Below are 17,776 nucleotides of genomic sequence, written 5' to 3' on the forward strand. Positions count from 1 at the left end.
ATGGGCACTATTTTGATAGGCTCTATCCCCATTATTGCTAGCATCCATCTGGTAACCCTTCACCCTTTACTTACATTAAAGGTCTAATTAGAAGAAGAGAAATGCTTTTAAACACCCTCTTCTCTTCAAACAAAACCTAATTAAATCTTAGTTTAAAAGATTGATTAATGTGTGATTTTTAAGGTGACTTTCTCCTCCCTCAACTCGGTTTTCATCCAGACAAGACACTCACAGTGCTGAGATCTTCCTGAAGGTTTTGTGGAGGCATATTAAGAATCTGGGTTTCAGCACAGTTTCTCCTTTTAAAGGGCAACATACGATGGTTTGTATAAAGGTTGTGCCACAGAAGCTGCTGAGCGTTTCCTGGTATATGTCCAGTACCTTCAGATCTCTTGGAAGCTGCAAACTGAGGGCTCTTGCCATTTTGCAGCATCTGGTCTGTATTTGCCTGGCCCTCTGAGTGGCCCCCAGGGAGGTTTTCTTAATTAGAAGACAAAGTTGACTAAACTGTGAGAGCCATATTTTCATTGAATGCTGCCATTTGCCGCTGTTTGTTGTACGTGCTGTATGTATGCTTTTAACATTTTGTCACCTTTCGCCACCGTGTTGCTGAACTTTCCTACTGGAAGGCAGGCCTTGTTAATATGTACTGTAGCTGCTTCGTTTGCAGAATGTAGAAGCAGGCAATCATCTGCTGCTAGCCTGTCTGCTAAACCAAATTCTTCGGTGTCACCGTCCACGACCCCAGAGGGTGGATCAGCTAATGGATACAAATCAGGGTTCACTCAGACAGGTAGGAGCTGAAAGTGCTATAAAGATAACCATTGGGGGTGGTAAGTTACCGCAGATATTGGTGGTTCAGAGATGCTGTAAGCAACTGGGTATTTACCTCAAGCCATGTATGGATTACAGCGGGGAGCATGCTTTTTAAAATTTGCTTTGTGAAAGATTAAGCCCTGGGTGAGGCTGAAGGTTAGCTTAGTTCTCATAAGAGCAGTCAATTAAAAGATGTTTTGATCCATTTATTTGATTCTGTGCCTCCCTGTGTGTGTTTCATTTAATTTTTTGTGGATCTCAAAAAAACTGAATTACACATTTATATGGAGGTGTTTACTTAGTATGTAGACTAGGCTATTTGTCTTGGAAAAGAAAGTAATCTCCTTTCGGGGGTAGGAGGCAGCTTTTATTTATTTGCTTCTTATTTATTTACTTATTTAAATTTTATTTCAACCAAGGGTGTACCTAGAATAGCAATTTCCCCGTTACATACACTGCTTTTGTGTTATGTGTGCTAACATGCATCTCATAACTGTTCTAGAAAGCTATTAATAACATACTTAAGCAAGGAGAAACTATAATAATCAAATAGACATTGACTGCCGAAGCAGCATCTGAATTCCATTTATCTATTTATTCATTTATTGCAAATACCAAGTGCTTTTCTTTGAGCTTTTTTTTTCATTGCTTTATTACAGCTTCATCTATGCTGTTATGTTTTTGCATCTGTTTGTGCAATTTCTTGAGAAATTAAAAACAGGGGAAAACTCTTTGTTAGTTGTTGTAATTGGTTGATATGTATGTACCAGAACATATATTTCTTTAAAGGAGGAGTATGAAATGCTGGTATAAAACCAAGACTGTTAAAATATTTTTTCCACTTACAAAGATTGTTAAAAAGGAATAACAAACAAAAGCTGAGTATATGCATTCTTATGAAACTGATACGTTCAGACACTTTCCCCAGGTGGTCAGCCCTGTCTCTGTTTAGGAAGCTGTATGATTTAGGCTTTGGTTAAATTTAAATGAGCGTGTGGTTTAAACACGTCTACATTTCATTGCATGATCACTTGGCTTCCAAATCCTGGCATGAGAACTGTGCAGATGCATGAGAACCTACTTATTTGAAACAAGTGATCCAATATTTACACAGCTTTGTCTTCTATTGTACCTGCCAAGTTAATAGATACACCTTTTATGTACTGCTTTCTCCTTATCACTCACTGCCATTTTCAGTGTGCTTGGTGTTTCTGTGTGTCACTGTTTGTACTCAGGTCATGGTATGGTTGTCAAAACCTTTTCATCTCCTCCTGCTGTTATCTTCTGGTGAAGATAATGCCACATGCATAATATGAATCCCCTGCACCTTTTTTCAGTGGTGTAAATTCTGACGTGTCACCTATGATGGAGGTCTGACTTTTCCTCTCCTAGGCTCTGCATAGCTCTATGTACTTTGAGTTGACTTCTCAGTTGTTTTAAAACAGGACTACTTATTAGCAAGTTGCTTTCTTAAATTGTTTTCAGTTTATTGTCAACTCATACCTATTTTTTCCTTTAAAACTTGTGTAGATATTTTTGTTTTCTGCCCTCGTGAGCAGTTCAGCCTCCAAGTTCTGGAAGATACCTGTAGGTAGACAGTTATGGGCACACACAGACTACTGCGATGAAACGGTAATTTTGTGATAGAAATTACAACACAAAAGAATTTTGAAATACCACAGTTACAGTGATAGTATGGCATAGCCATGACATTGCAGCCAGGTGCCAGGTCCCCCTTTCAGAACAGTGTGGGAAAATGCAGCTCTGTTGCAAAGAAGTGACTGGTAATGAAAAATAGCTGAAACCTTGAACAGTATAAAAGGTCCAGTTTTAGGCAGACACACGAGAGGGAGAACTTCCATTCAGGTGTGAAGAGGGTATTAAGCAATGACAAACAGGGTTTTACGACGGAAAGATTAACAATTGGGTACCAGTGTGATGTTTAAACATATATGAGCCACATCTGCATCCATAGATAATTTTCAAGAAAATTTATTAGAACTAGAGAGAGGGAAAAAAAACCAAACAACCAAAGCTTCTGGACAGTTTACTCTGAGGAAAGCTTTAACACTACATATTTGCTAATCATATTTAATGAGACACCAGCATTTTCCTCCAAAACCTATTGGCGATAGACCAAAATAGATCTTCCAAAGGTCTATTTTGTTAGCCATTCAGCATGTTTTCTGTGAATGTGGACAAGATTTTCTGGTGGAGCAGCAGCAACAACAGAGGCTTCTGTGTTCAATCCCCATGTCAGTTACTCTGTCTGGTAAAGCAAGCTCTCCTTCCCGCTCTCATTTGCCAAATGGTGTGTGGCCTAAGGGTGAATATATTTGGCAGATCAAGTTGGTCTTTGCCTTCTGTTTTCTTTATATGGCTGTTTGCTAGGACATCTGTAGGTGAACTTAGCCTACTTTGCCTACTTGTTGCAAACTGCTTTCTGGACAGATGCTGAGTTAATGATCTTTCACTCTGGTTATAAGAATTTGGGTTTGTCAATGTATCAGTATCCAAATGTTGAATTTTTCATGAAGCATTTTTTTTCAGATATTAAAGTAGGGACCTACTAGCTGAGAGGTTTGAAATCAGTTCCAATTTATGGTTTTGTACCAGGCAAGTATTAGAATTTTTTTGGTTTTCAGTTTATCCATCTATAAAAGAAGGTTTATATGTTTAGCCTTGGTGAAGTGCTCTACGGAGTTGTGGTTTGTTAGTTCTTACAAAGAGTTTGGGCTCTGATACCTTCCATTTCTTACCCAGACTTATAAATGGACATACACTTTTCATAGCCTTATAGGAAGTAATGCTGTAAGAAGGTTATGATACTTTTTTTTTTCTGCCCTAAGTGAAGCTCAGCTGTGTCTGGAAGAGGTTCAATAACCTGTTCTTGAAAATCTCAGGTGATGGAGATTCCACAGCCTTTTAAGGCAACTTACTCCCATGTTTATGCCCTATGCGTTCTGGGGGCAAATCACATAAGCTCTTTGCCTTAGCTTTCTCATCTGTAACACGAGAAATTGTGTTTACTTGCCTATCCCACAGAGGTGTTTTGAGGAGCAATAAGATAGCCCTTTCTACAGTTAAAATATTTTTTGGACTTTATGTGAATGCAGAATACTGTATTTATGTGAATGCAAATTACTGTGGAAGAGACCAGCCATGGATTCAGTAGATTTTAAGATTCTATAGAAACATCCACTTAAGTGTTTGTTACAACTCCTAAAAGATATTGTTACATGATGGTTTCTCAGAAGTATAAAAAAAAATATTTGCATTATATGCAGACATGAGTTTAGATAAATGTGTATGACTGTTCATATGTATATAGTATAAATTATATACGCACATGTATATACATTTTTTAAACCATTACTTAATTAAACAACTCCTTTTCTCAGATTCTTCAGTATTCAGTCCAGCAAAATCATCTTCTGCTGTTAACTTAAGTGGAACTCAAGACCCATCCCGGAACAAGAACATTGTGAAACCTCTGGCTCTGTCAGTACAGCTTGTAGGAAAGTCATTTGCCACAGGTACAACTTTGCTTTCCAGGATAGCTGAGAGCCAAGTGAATTATCCGCTTAACAGCCAAGAAATAAGGGAGTCGTCTTTTTGGTGGAAAAAGGACAGGAAAATATTCATTAACATTCTCCAGAACTCTCATATTCTTGCAGTCCTCTGCACAGAAATTTTCCATAGCTATTTACTGATCCCGAACTGAGCCACACCTTGGCCTTCAGATTTGACATTCTGGTAAAAGTTCATGTCATATTCCTCTTTGCACTTCCTAAGATAGTTAGGACAGCATAAAAGTCACCTCCTGATAGCACACTGATTCTTGCCTCGGTAACTGAGAGCTGTGTGGTGTTCTGCGTTTGGAACAGGTATAGTTCCTCCACATATATTTATTGGAATGTAGGTCTCATTTAAAGGAGTTTTAATACCTATGCTGTTTTAATTACTTATTTCTGTTTTGTGTGTTTAATGAGCTAGAAGCTCAACTGTGGCATCGAAATCCCTCACTGATAGTCTTTTGTGATATTTTAATTGTTTATTACTTCAGCTGGTTAGTACTTTAAGCATTGAAAAAAATAATCACACTTATTACAGGGAAGTATGCCTGAATAAGAAAAAATATAAATTTAATTGGTTTATTCACGAGCATTACATTTAATACATGATGTGTTATATCTGCTATTTCATACAATATATATTGTTATTGTGCATAATATTATGTTGTATCTAATGAATCATTAATAGTTCTTTGTGTAAAATACCCTTCTCCCCTCCATACTTGTGTAAGAGAACTTATCTTGCACTGAAATTCCTTCCCACCATTTCAATGACTTCTCTAACTGACCCACATCTACTATATCTGTACACATCAAATTGTTGACTCTGAGTACAAATGAGGTACGATGGCCAGGTTATGTTACTCAACTTCTGCTAATTGGCAACCTGAGAATCTTGTGCCTGAATTTATTTGGATGACTGCAGCTGGCGAGTTCCATGTTGCATTTTTTAAAGCCAAATACCCACATCTCAAATGCTTTCTGTTGCAGCTGACCTCAGCAAGCTACTGCACCATCTCCTGCTGTTGTTCCTGCAATATGTTCCTGGGAGCTCAGTCCTTGTGGAACTGGCAGATAACAGCAAGAGGCTGTTAGTTCCCATTGGGCTCCATGTCTGCTCTGTGCAGTTTGTGCCTTTTGGGTTTTGGGGTTGTTTTTTTCCCCTGAAATAATTAGGCTCTGAAAAAGAAAAAGGAGGAGCTCAGAAGTGTATGGATAACTTCTTGTGATCCTCCATTGTTGTTGCTTCATTTTGTGATCTCAATACAGTGGGTCCTGCCAGTGTGCCAGGCTTTCTGGGACTGAAGGGTCATCTCAGGCAGACGTAGCAAAATTAGGCATGGTTTGCCTCAGTAATACTTAGATCATGTATACTTTATAGCAAACTGCCCTGTCTTCCCTGCCCAGTCTCCTTTGCGAAGGCTTTAGATGAGAGCTCTATAGTGAATTACTGTGTATGACACATGGATGACCTGGGGGGGAAAATATACATATGCTCCAAAGTTGCTTAGAAATCTTTACAAACTGAATGAATGTGCATTTTTTAAAAAATCTTCATTGTAAAAAAAAAAAATGTGTCACAAACTTCCCAATAATTTTTTTGCGTGTGTAATTTTCTGTTTTAATTTGGTGGGGTTTGTTTTGGATTTTCTCTTCCACCTATCCTTCCCACTCTGAAATCTGGAGACCCCATTTCAAGGTTAGGATTTTGCAGCCTGTGCCCAAATTATTCTCTGCCAAGTAGATCTCATGCTTTCCCTGGAGTATGTCCGTGTCACTAAACTTGCCCTGTTCTTTTGTGTCTACATGTGGCTGTATTATTTTGCTTGTTTGTTTTCAAGATTGTCTCAAGCCACACTGTATTTTATTATACGCAGCTCCTCTTTCACTGCGTGCCACTGATGTTGCTAATGGAAATGCTAATGGAGGAAGAAATAATGCATTGAGTTCTACAGTCTCTCGGCCAATGCCTCACTTAACATCTCCAAGTCCTGGCTGTGCAGCTGGAGACCAAGGTAAAGGAAACCCCTCTGTTATTTTATTTTAAGCTGCACTGGCTGTTGAGCCTGAAATTCATTACTTTGTTCTTCTTCCCATCATAGCAGTTTCTACAATTCAGTCTTTGCAGATCCATTTGGGTTTTGGCGTGACCATTAATGATAATGCTGTGCTTCTACTTAAAATAGTAAATACTTAACACAGGTAAAAACATTTTTCACATCATAGTCTGGCTTCATGTAAATCTAGGTGGAAACCTGTGGTGCTCTGTGGCATGATACCAGCTCAACACCAATGTGAAATGGAAATATGGGCTGGAATCTGGTCATTCAGGAGGATGTGGTTTAGAATTAGTCTTTGCTTTCGTCCTCAGCATCAATGTCCAGTTCCGGACCACCAAAGAAACGTCACCGGGGATGGCCTTCTGGGTCCACAGTCCCTCCTCCTGGTTTAGTGGTACCTGTTCCTACAGTTCGGCCTTCGGCAAGAACAGGTAAACCTTTGATAATACAGAGTCGTTATTTGTAAAAATCTGTACTCAGCCAGACCAGTAGCCCTGTGCTGCTTCTCTTAAGTGTTGCACGGATAACTGAGCTTGTTGAAGTAGTTAGGGACACCATGAAGAGCTTTTCAGATGCCCCAGAAAAGCATACGTGATTGCCTGGTCCTTGTTACCATAATCTAAGATGGGGCACAGGGAAGGTGAAACTATTGGGAGCAAGCGAGGAAAGAAAGATGCGAATAATATTAACAAAAAGCCAAAGCTATTTAAGTCCCCCAAATAGAATTCAGTTCTCAAATTGTGTAGGCGTATGGATATATGAAAATACTTCAAGGATTTTGATTAGCCTTCACCTTTAATGTTGTGTCTCAGTCTGCCATCGCATGCTACAGAAAACCGTGCACTCCACTCCTGCACAGGAAAAATGGCTTTATATACTTTTGTTCCCTAACAAAGAGCACTGATGTCCACTGAGGTCATCATCATAAAAGTATAAATGTTTGTGAGACCAAATGTTTGCGTGGAAAAACTGTAGGAGGGATATGTAACATCACGGTATGAAATAGGATTAATTATGAGTATGTGTGAATACCTCTTTATACATAACATATAGGTACCTCTTTATACACAACTATTAATAAAACTGTTCACTATTTGAGCATTTTAAGTTGTAGGTTTCAGCATACTTTGTAAAGGGGAATAAACAATTACTTATTCCTGTCTTGGTAGAGTAAGAGAATAAACATACAAAGAAGAAAAAAAGCCATTTGTCAACATGCACAATTTATTTTTGACTCTGCTTTGGAGGGCTTGGTTTTAAGATACTTTGGAATTACTTTTCAGAGAGATTCATCATAGGAAGAAGGGTTACATGGTAGCATAGGCCTGCCTATTTGAGCACCTCAAATCAATCACAACTTTTGTAGGTTTCTAGCTTCAGAGACTTGCTGAAGATATGTGATACGAGGCAATCTCCCCCTTCGTGTTGTCTCCAGCAATCCACTACCTCCAACATGTAATCCATTTTCCACAAGTCTTTTGTAGTATTTTTTTTCTGCTGAATAAACAGTTTCTACTGCTAAAACAAATGCATTCATTTATGCTGCCTTTGATGCTTTTCTGTCGATGGCAGTTTGAAAAATCTGTTACAAACCACCAAATGAAGCTTGAGAAACTTCTGAAGCAGACCTCACACTGAAACCTCATTACAGATTAGAAAAATCTTGTTCTTGGTTTCTTTTTACTTGTGAATGCTGCTGCTGCTCTTTCATGAGTAAAGCTCAATTTTTATCCTTGTAGCAACTATCTAAGGACAGCTTTGAGATTTTGGCTTGTTTTTATTCTCTACATGTATTCTAGGTCAGAAGTCAGAGCAGTCTCTTCCCTTTGAGAGGCAGTACGGAGAGGTAGCCTCCATCTTAGAGGTGGCCTTTTGGCTTAGTACTTGGCTTTGTTTAAAGATGCATATTCAAACCTGTGTTTTCCTCTCTCATTCCCACCAACAATACAGTGGTCAGAAAAAGGTTTTTTTGGGGGGTGGGGCTACAGGAGGTTATAGGCTCTTAATTTAAATTACTTAAAACTAGCAGGAAATGCAGAGAACTTTTGAATTTTATTACAGTTAGTGATCTGCAGTAATTTTTTTTTATTTGTTCATACGGCCAAATCACAGTATGAGCCTTTCAGTAATGGAAGCTTCTCTTTTCTTTACTTTATAGAGCCTCTTTTGTCAGTCCCAGTTCCTCAATCCATGTTAACTGGAATTTTACAGCCTCAACCCATCCCAGCAGGGGAGACTGTAATAGTTCCTGAAAACCTGCTGAATAACTCGGGAGTCAGACCAGTGATTCTGATAGGTAAGTCTTACACTGGGAAATCAAATGCATGTGTTTTGAACAAACACAGGCTCCCCTAGGAGAGAGTTTTTTGATTTCTTTCTGTTGGTTCTGGCATTCAGTACAATATGAAGTCAGTTTGTCATGGATAGTTTCCTTTAGTTGCTCAACACGTAAAATTGGAAGTTAGGCGATTTCTTGAGGACCTGATGTGCAAACGGATCACAACTAGGTCATATTCGTATAAAACCTCTGACCAAATTGAAGTTTTGTATAAATAAGATTTTTTCTTTAAATCCAAGAACAGAAATATTTCCATGTAATGAAAATAGCTTTTCAGTGTAAACAAGAAAGAAGCAAATACTTCCTGCAGCATTTCAAGTCCAGATCTTGAAGCCCAGGGATTCTGCATGAGAACCAGAAAATATATTTGAACTGATTAATCGGAAGTAAATCATACTTGCTTTTTGTCTTTTATAGTCCATACTTCTGCTAAGCAACTGAGATAACAGATCAGGCTTTTAAAATCCTTTAGCTGTATGAAGGACACGGTTAACCTTTGGAAGGACATGACTTTTATTTTTAAAAGTATGATTCATAATGTGAATATCCTTTTCAATCTGAGCTATTTGGGCATACTATATAACAAAAGATGTGTCACCTAGGACTGCCAAAATTTTGATGAGAAATTTTTTGATTCTTTTCTTAGCCCAGCATAGTACAGGTGATTGTATAAAGTAGCATCAATGTTAAAAGAACATGCTCTTCAATACAATCCATGGAATAATTTGTCATTCCTGAAGAAATGGAGTAGTTCTCAAAGTCCTCACTTGCACAGATAATCCTAATACGCAAAGTTCCCAGAGAATTAACAGGGCCATCTACACTAGTAAATCTGTCAAGGATAGGGTTACGCTTTTGGTTTCTTTTGCTTAATGTTGTTTTCTGGAAGCCTGTTCTAAAGCTTTAGCATGGTAGTCTTCACAGTTTTCAGAGAAACACTTCTTTATTAAAGATGAGGGTGCCTATGGTCATCAGCTTAAGTGCAAATTGAATGCAGCCCTTAGGCTCTTGGAGAGTTGCCAGTGAAGTCCTCAGTTAGGCTAAATGTTAGTGGCCCTGAGAAACAGCCTCCTATTAATAGTACAGAACCAGATGTACCCAAATGGATGGGTTTGGCAAAATCTATGTGGAATTTTTTTTAAAATGGAAACATTCTCAAGGAAAAGAGGAGTTAGCCTGTGGTCATGTGCTTTACCTTACAGAACAACATGTTTGTTTAGTTGTTGATGTTTATTTAACCTCTTCATGAAAACAGAATGGAAATGTGGCAAAAAAGTTACATCAATCACAGCAGTACCACAGTGGCTAAATCAATGCTAACGTGACTTATGCTGCTTTTATAATGTTAAGATCAATGTACTTTTACTTCCATTGATTTTTCTTTTTGTACACTGTATAATGGAGAATCTGTATTTAAAGGTCAGGGGGAAGACCCAAATAGATAATATCCTCATCTGTATTTGGGTAGCAATGATTATTATCCTGCTGGTATGCAGTTATTGTTAGTTTTTGCAGATCTAAGTGATCATTTGTTGTAAAATACAGCAAAGGATCACTATCCCATCTCATTTATTTTGTAAGCAATTATAAAGCCAAGAATAGTCACTGATGCGGTATATTTTGCAAGATAACATCAAGGAGAAATTTGGAAATGTAAACTTTGTGCAAGATTTCATGTAGTGCAATATTTTGTGAATTGCTGGGGTGTTTTTTTCTTTCTTTTATCAAAGGTTATGGCACTTTACCTTATTTCTATGGAAATGTTGGTGATATTGTTGTAAGTCCCTTGCTGGTGAATTGCTACAAGATTCCACAGCTGGAAAACAAGGATTTGGATCTCTTGGGTTTGACAAGCAGTCAGCTGCTAAGTGTGGAGAATATGATACTTTTAACTATTCAGTATCTTGTCCAACTAGGTAAGCAATTTGTCATAATCATTTTCTCCTTACGTCTGTTCCAGAGCCAATCTTCTGGTTTTGTGCCTGGAAGAGGAAAGTGGCTCCATCTAGTGTGTGTGACTTTGCTACTTTGTTCATCAGACAAGAAGTGAAGTGAATTTAAAGGCCATACTGCTTTTGCTCTCCATATGGGGATTGACCAGGTCACCTTTGTGAAATGGATTTGCAATGCAGATAACTCATTTGCTTAGGGTATCAAACCATCAGTTATCACAGCTCTTTCTAAGGACACTCAGTCTGTTTTATTCAGTTTTGTAACAAATGCTGGCAGATGTGTGATGGTCATCATTGTTTTGGTGACAGCACCGTTTACATGAAAACCACATTTGTTATTCAGACTAAGGCAAGTGATTCAGTGAGTATCTCATTCTTGTAAATGTTTCTGGAATGGACTCTTTGCAAGTTTGAGAGCAAACTGGCAAACCACGTTTTCTTTCTCTTATTGCAGGTCCAGACATTTTTCCCTACCTTAGAGTAAAAAGCAGTAGCGTTAACAGTAAGGTTTTGGAAGTTAGACAATAATACAGGATAGTGTTGAGAGACCTCTCACAGCAGTCTCAGTCTTCTGTATTTGAAAAGATGCTGCTTATCATAGAGGAGTGAAATGACTTTTGTGAAGAGCACATTGCTTTTCCTGTATTGGGTTTCCTCTAGGGCATCTCTAATAATGATATGAAATGTGCAAATGTTTCTAACTGGTGATAACCCTATTATGTGGGGACCAAATGTGCTCTGTGCAGATTTCACCCATGGGTTCATATGCTTTACTCTTCTCCCTTGATGTTACAGACAGGAAGGAGGCCATCTTCTGCATTGTAATACTCTCCAAGTGGCCAGTTTGCTTTATTTTAACGTTCCCTGCCTCAATAGTCCATTGGATGCCATGTTAGAACTGACAGAGAGTTTCTTTATTTTTCACAGGTTGAGTGTTTCCTGTTGCCCTTCTCTCAGTGGGCTTACGTTTATTTGAGGTTTTAATCTAAATCGAAAAGTTTATGGTCTGTATATTAAAACCAGCTGCTTCACACAGTGCTGGATTGGCAGAGGTAGTTTGCATATTTCCTTCAGAGAAACATGTAACCTGCTGATACAGCATTTCCAATAAAAAATAAAATATTTATTGAAACCTATCAAGTCAGTGAACCACACTCCATAAGCAAATCCAACCTTAGACAGATGCAGCAAGTCAATACATGCTGCAAACTAGAGGAGGCTTCATGTAAATCTTGTGGAGCTGAGTTGACCTGCACCTAATAAGCACTGTATCTTCTGCATAAAGCAGTTCCCAATATTAGAGGTGTTTAGTTTGGCTCTTGTTCTCGCTGTGCAATACCGAATAGTTTTCGTTTTGGCTTTATGTGGAGATGGGTGCCAACACCGTAAGGTGAAAAAGCCTAATGAGGAGAAAAATAAAAACATTCTGCAGAGCATGGGGATCAAAACATGTTGCTCGTTTGAATATTGTTGCAAACAAGACTGTTGGGATTGTGACAGTTGCACTGAACTGTAGCCTTTATCCCATTTTGTAAAATCAAAGCAGATCAAAGATGATCGGAGGGCAGCCAGCTTCAAAAGTATTTGACGAGGAGAAGAGACAAATACACACATAGATTTAACAGTTTATTCATGTCAGCCTCTTTATCTAATGAGAAAGTAGGACTAAAATGTTATTCTTTTTTATGGAGTATATTGTGAAAGAGTGAGATAAAGGCAAAGATAAAACAGCAGAGAGAAGATGAAATAGATACCGAGTGGCCTAATTTTTTCAGATCTCAGTACTTGTACAAAATATGTTTGCAGATAACTGTGATCACAGATCTTAAGAATATTATTAATGAAAGTGCTCCTTTTTTGAAAAAAGATCTTAGAATTCCTTTCAGTTTTCCTCTAAGATTATGAAAACATTAATAATTATAGAATAATGCTGTTGTGTTTTCAGAAATCAGCTGAACAATCTCACAATGATATTAGAAATCAAACCAAACAAAATAAGTGCATTTCTGATTATTTAATTTTAAATATGCTTTGAAGACTATACACAGTTAAAGCTGTGATGGTGAGCCATAGCAGTGCTGTAAATAAATTCCACTGACTGTGATAAAGGAATAAATAACAATAGATCAAGAGATGCATTTGATTTCAGTGGGTTTTTTTACAGTCTATCTCCTGTACTCATTCAGATTTCATATTTGTTATCCTTGTCAGCATTCATACTGAAGTTTTCTCAAGCTTTGTTTTTGTACTTCAGAGTGCCCCTATTTGCAGTATGGTTACATCCTATCATTTGTAATTATCTGCTTTTTATTATTGCGCTACTGTTTCTGCAAACACAATCTCATCCTATGCAGTACTAAGGTCTGTGTTTTGGTCTTTCAGCTGGAGGAGATTTCTGGCCATTCTGTTAACTACCTGTTTGGAATAACAAAATCATTCTCCCTTCTCTCTTGTGCTACATTCGAATCATGCATATGCCGTGACACCCAGAGGTGTTTTGTAGCTTCAGTATCTAAATGCATATCCAGATTCAAGGCGGGAACATGCCGCTGTCTTCAGTGGAAGGGCTATTCAATCAAAGCAAGAGGCTATTCCAGCAATTCTCCTGGTCTTAGATGGTCAGAGGAGTAGTTTTCTGTGGGATGCATCGTGAAGTGTCTATCCAAAAACGGATGGCATTTGAATATGTTATTTTAAACTTGTTTAAACATACTTGTTTATGTCGGAAAAGACTTTTAGGATTATTGAGTCCAACCATAAACCTAACACTGCCAAGTCTACCGCTAAACCATGTCCCTAAGTGCCACATCTACACATCTTTTAAATACCTCCAGGGATAGCGATCCCCCACCTTCCTGGGCAGCCTGTTCCAATGCATGGCCACCATTTTGGTGAAGAAATTTTTCCTAATATTCAATCTAAACCTCCCCTGGCACAACTTAAGGCCACTTCTTCTTGTTCTGTCACTTTTTACTTAGGAAAAGAGATTGATGCCTACCTGCTTACAGCCTCCTTTCAGGTAGTTGTAGAGAGCGATAATGTTCCCCCTGAGCCTCCTCGTCCCCAGGCTGAACAACCCCAGTTCCCTCAGCCGCTCCTTGTAAGACTTGTGCTCCAGACCCTTCACCAGCCCCGTTGCCCATCTCTGGACACGCTCCAGCACCTCTATGCCCTCCTTGCAGTGAGGGGCCCAAAACCGAACCCAGCATTCGAGGTGCGGCCTCACCAGTGCCGAGCACAGGGGGACAGTCACCTCCCTTGCCCTGCTGGCCACACTGTCTCCGATACAAGCCAGGACGCTGATGGCCACCTTGGCCCCCTGGGCACACTGCTGGCTCACGTCCAGCTGGCTGGTGACCAGCACCCCCAGGCCCTTTCCCACCAGGCACTTCCCAGCCGCTCTGCCCCAGCCTGTAGCGCTGCGTGGGGCTGGTGTGACCCAGGGGCAGGGCCCGGCACTGGGCCTGGTTGCACCTCAAACAGTTGGCCTTGTCCCATCGGTCCAGCCTGTCCAGATCCCTCTGCAGAGCCTGCCTGCCCTCCGGCAGGTCAGCCCTCCCCCACAACTTGGTGTCACCTGCAAACTCACTGAGGGGGCACTCGATCCCCTTGTCCGGATCATCAACAGAGATACTAAACAGCACTGGCCCCAGCACTGAGCCCTGGGGAACACCACTTGTGACCAGTCCCCAGCTGGATGTGACTCCATTCACCACCAGCTGGGCTCGGCCAGCCAGCCAGCTTTTAACCCAGCACAGAGTACACCTGCCCAAGCCATGGGCAGCCAGTTTCCCCAGGAGGATGCTGTGGGAGACGGTGTCAAGGGCTTTACTAAGGTCCAGGGAGACACATCCACAGCCTTTCCCTCATCCGCTAGGTGGGTCATCTTGTCATAGAAGGAGATCAGGTTCATCAAGCAGGACCTGCCCTTCATAGCCCCACGCTGGCTGGGCCTGATCCCCCGGGTGTCCTGACATGCCACGTGATGGTGTTCAGGATGACCTGCTCTATCACCTTCCCTGGCACCGAGGTCACTGTAGGTGCTTTTGGAAGCACAACTATTTTAATAAGGCCTTTTTCAGATATTAATATATTATGGTATGATTTGTTTTGCGATTTTATTTTCTGAAATAAAGATGAGCCTTTGCATACTCATTTCTGTGGAGAAGCTTCCAAATATTCCCTTTTAACTTTGACAGGTTCCTTTATATGTACTTATGAAACTGTTCATAATAAAAATAATTATCTATAATTTTGTCTTCCATCTCATCTGATATTAGTTCCACTATTTGTCTGGACAGATGTGAAGACAGACGGTCATGAGCCAAATGTAGTGTTAAACACTTCACTAATTTCAAAATATGTCCTTATCGGTGCCTCTCTGATACCTGCTTTTTAATGTTTTTCTTTTACAAATCATCTGAATGAAATTTTGTGTGTTCTCACACAGAAATCTTTCCATTTGAACAATTATTTTCATTTTCTTGGATTCATGATGATCTGTGTGTCTGGAGCCTGTCTTTTAAGTACCTCCCTTAATCAGCTTGCTTTTATATCTTTCACTGTATAACATCTTTTTTGTTGTGGTTGATGTGTTGCACATATACTTCATTTATGCAGAGGAAGATTTATTTCTCTGTCAATAAATGTCTATTTTTTTTGTGTTTCAAGATCTTCAAAGACCTAGAATGTGTGATGCTTTCTTAGAAAAAAAAAATATTTCCAAAAGAGAGAATTATTCCCATGCTGTGTTAAATTACTCATCAGAACTTTTCAGCTTGCATAAAAAATTAAAACAGCCTTGCATTTACAAGGCTATAGCTGTCCTACCATACTATGGCAATTGGGTGGTGACATTCTCATGTTATTTCTCAGAAAGGCAAAATGACAACAGGTGGCAGTTTTTACAGATTATGTACCATCTGTTATTTGGCCAGTCCCTGCCCTGCTTCTGATACAACCTTTCTGTTCCCTTTTTTTCACTGCTCTTTTTGCTTGTTGTCTTTGGTTCTAAAGGAAAACACAAAACCAAAACCAGCATTTCACATATCTCTGGTATTTAAGTCCCCCCCTTTTTGTCATAGAAAAGCAAGCTGCTGAAGCGCGAAGCCATCTCCTTTGGCACTGACATGAGATCTTGGCAATTTAAGTTATGGTTGCTTTTTACTCTGCATTCATAAATATTTTTATCTGTTCCTGAGTATCTTTGACAATGAGACAAATCTTACTGAGAAAAATGTTAATTGAAGCTGAGTTGGGGGACTGATGCTAAGATGATAACTTACATTTCTGTTTTTCAATTCAAGTTCACAACACTTCAAATTTGAAGTTTACAGATGTAAAGTTGCATATACCTCTTTATGTTAGAAGTTTGAAGATTTGCTAAATTAATTTAACTAAAGTAAAGAAGAGGTTAAACATGTTTATTTACATCAATGCTTAGTTTACTAGTATGCATGATGAGAAAAAGCAAACAAAAAACACTTAGGCTTTGTCATGCTGCGATTAGTGCTGTGAGCATAAGTGTTTGGATTTTCTTCTGTAAAAAAATATGGAGGCTACATGATTAATCCTTCTGTTCCAGGCAAAATGCACATATTTTTCCACTCCCTTGTTTGTCCCATTGGTTTGTGAAGGTAGAAAAACTAGGAGTGAGATGGAATACCTCATTGTTTAAAAAAAAAAAAAAAAAAAAAAAGTCAACAAAAAAAAGAGGTGGGGAGATGGTGGGCAAGGGAGGATTCTAGATGAAAAACCAAGAATAAGCCATGTGGGTAGATACCCACTGAGTAGAGAGTGGGTTTTGTAAATATAAAAAATATGGTGGAGAAGCTTGTCAGATCAAAACAGATGTGATTATTCCTGGTTCAATAACATTTTGATATGAGATACTGTTCTTTTGTTTGTTTTCAATGTAGGTCCTGACCAGATACCTCTGAGGGAAGAATTTGAGCAGATCATGTTGAAAGCTATGCAGGAGTTCACTCTGAGAGAGCGATCCTTGCAAATGAGTGCACAGTGTGTCTCTGTGTCACCAGGTCAACTCCCATGGCTTGCTAGGTTAATCGCTAGTGTGTCCCGGGACCTTGTGCATGTGGTCGTTACCCAGAATTCACTGGCAGAGGGCATCTCAGAGACCTTGAGGTCTCTCAATGAAATGAAACATCAGCAAAAGCTACCAGATTATGTCGTTGCCATTTGTACATCAAAGATAAGAGGAAATGAATTCTGTGTAGTAGTCCTAGGTGAGTAATTTGCAGTATGCTTCAAATACCAACGCAGTTTTGCTGAATTAATTTTCTTGAGTCATTCCAGCTTTTTAAACCCCTCTTCTTTTTATTCTCCTTTGTATTGTTACGCTGCAATGTCCGTTTGCTATTCTTCCATCAAGACTTGGAGTACTGATGTCCGTGAGGATCTAGAAAAATAGCTGCCTGCTAGTCATTACTACTCTTTGGGCAGCCTGAGACTTTATTGTTTGTGTGGCTACCTTAGAAAATATCTTGAAGTGAGCCAACGACAAAATATTCAGTTTGTCTTTCTGTTTTGTGTAACAGCTGTGCTATTTCGCATGGCAATATTGGATTGACCAGTCTTCTGCAGACCACTGTAAAACAAAATGTGCTTTGTATTGTTTTTACGATGCTGATTTTGAAATTCCACATTGGTGACTGGCTGTGATGTCTGTGCATGAGTGTGTCTGGGTCAAAGTGAATTTTGACTGGTCATCTTTCCATTGTAGGCAGATAAATCAATGAAGTCAATTTTTAACTTTTTCACACTAGGGATAATTACTTTTCATATTTACCCAGAATCATCCATTCCATCTAAGGTACAAATACTTATTTTGCATATCATTTGTCACCCAAGTGTGCAAAACTATGGGCAACAGCTTGCAAAGAATGTGCTAAACCGATATAACTAATTCTCCCATCACTAGCAAAACAGAGTTGAGACTGCTTTTCCAGTCTACTGGATAAAGGCAGGGGAGATCCATGACAAGATTAGCATACCCCACGTCTAGTATGAAAAGAT

At 39.2% G+C, this 17,776-nt stretch overlaps 1 protein-coding gene across 15 annotated transcripts in view; it reads left to right on the plus strand.

Moving 5' to 3' along the window:
* GREB1L (GREB1 like retinoic acid receptor coactivator) overlaps nt 1–17,776 on the plus strand; it is a 144,937-nt gene that overhangs the window by 91,888 nt on the left and 35,273 nt on the right. For 9 of the 15 annotated variants that reach the window (XM_040586566.1, XM_040586565.1, XM_040586564.1 and 6 more), the window contains 7 exons: nt 656–793; nt 4,218–4,352; nt 6,269–6,406; nt 6,763–6,882; nt 8,610–8,747; nt 10,520–10,705; nt 16,660–16,986. In XM_040586566.1, coding sequence (XP_040442500.1) covers nt 656–793; nt 4,218–4,352; nt 6,269–6,406; nt 6,763–6,882; nt 8,610–8,747; nt 10,520–10,705; nt 16,660–16,986 — 1,182 coding nt within the window. The remainder of the gene's footprint in view (nt 1–655; nt 794–4,217; nt 4,353–6,268; nt 6,407–6,762; nt 6,883–8,609; nt 8,748–10,519; nt 10,706–16,659; nt 16,987–17,776) is intronic. The other 6 variants (XM_040586571.1, XM_040586573.1, XM_040586574.1 and 3 more) reach the window with 2 other exon arrangements.

The sequence above is a fragment of the Falco naumanni genome, chromosome 3, assembly GCF_017639655.2.
Source record: "Falco naumanni isolate bFalNau1 chromosome 3, bFalNau1.pat, whole genome shotgun sequence".
NCBI lineage: Eukaryota > Metazoa > Chordata > Aves > Falconiformes > Falconidae > Falco > Falco naumanni.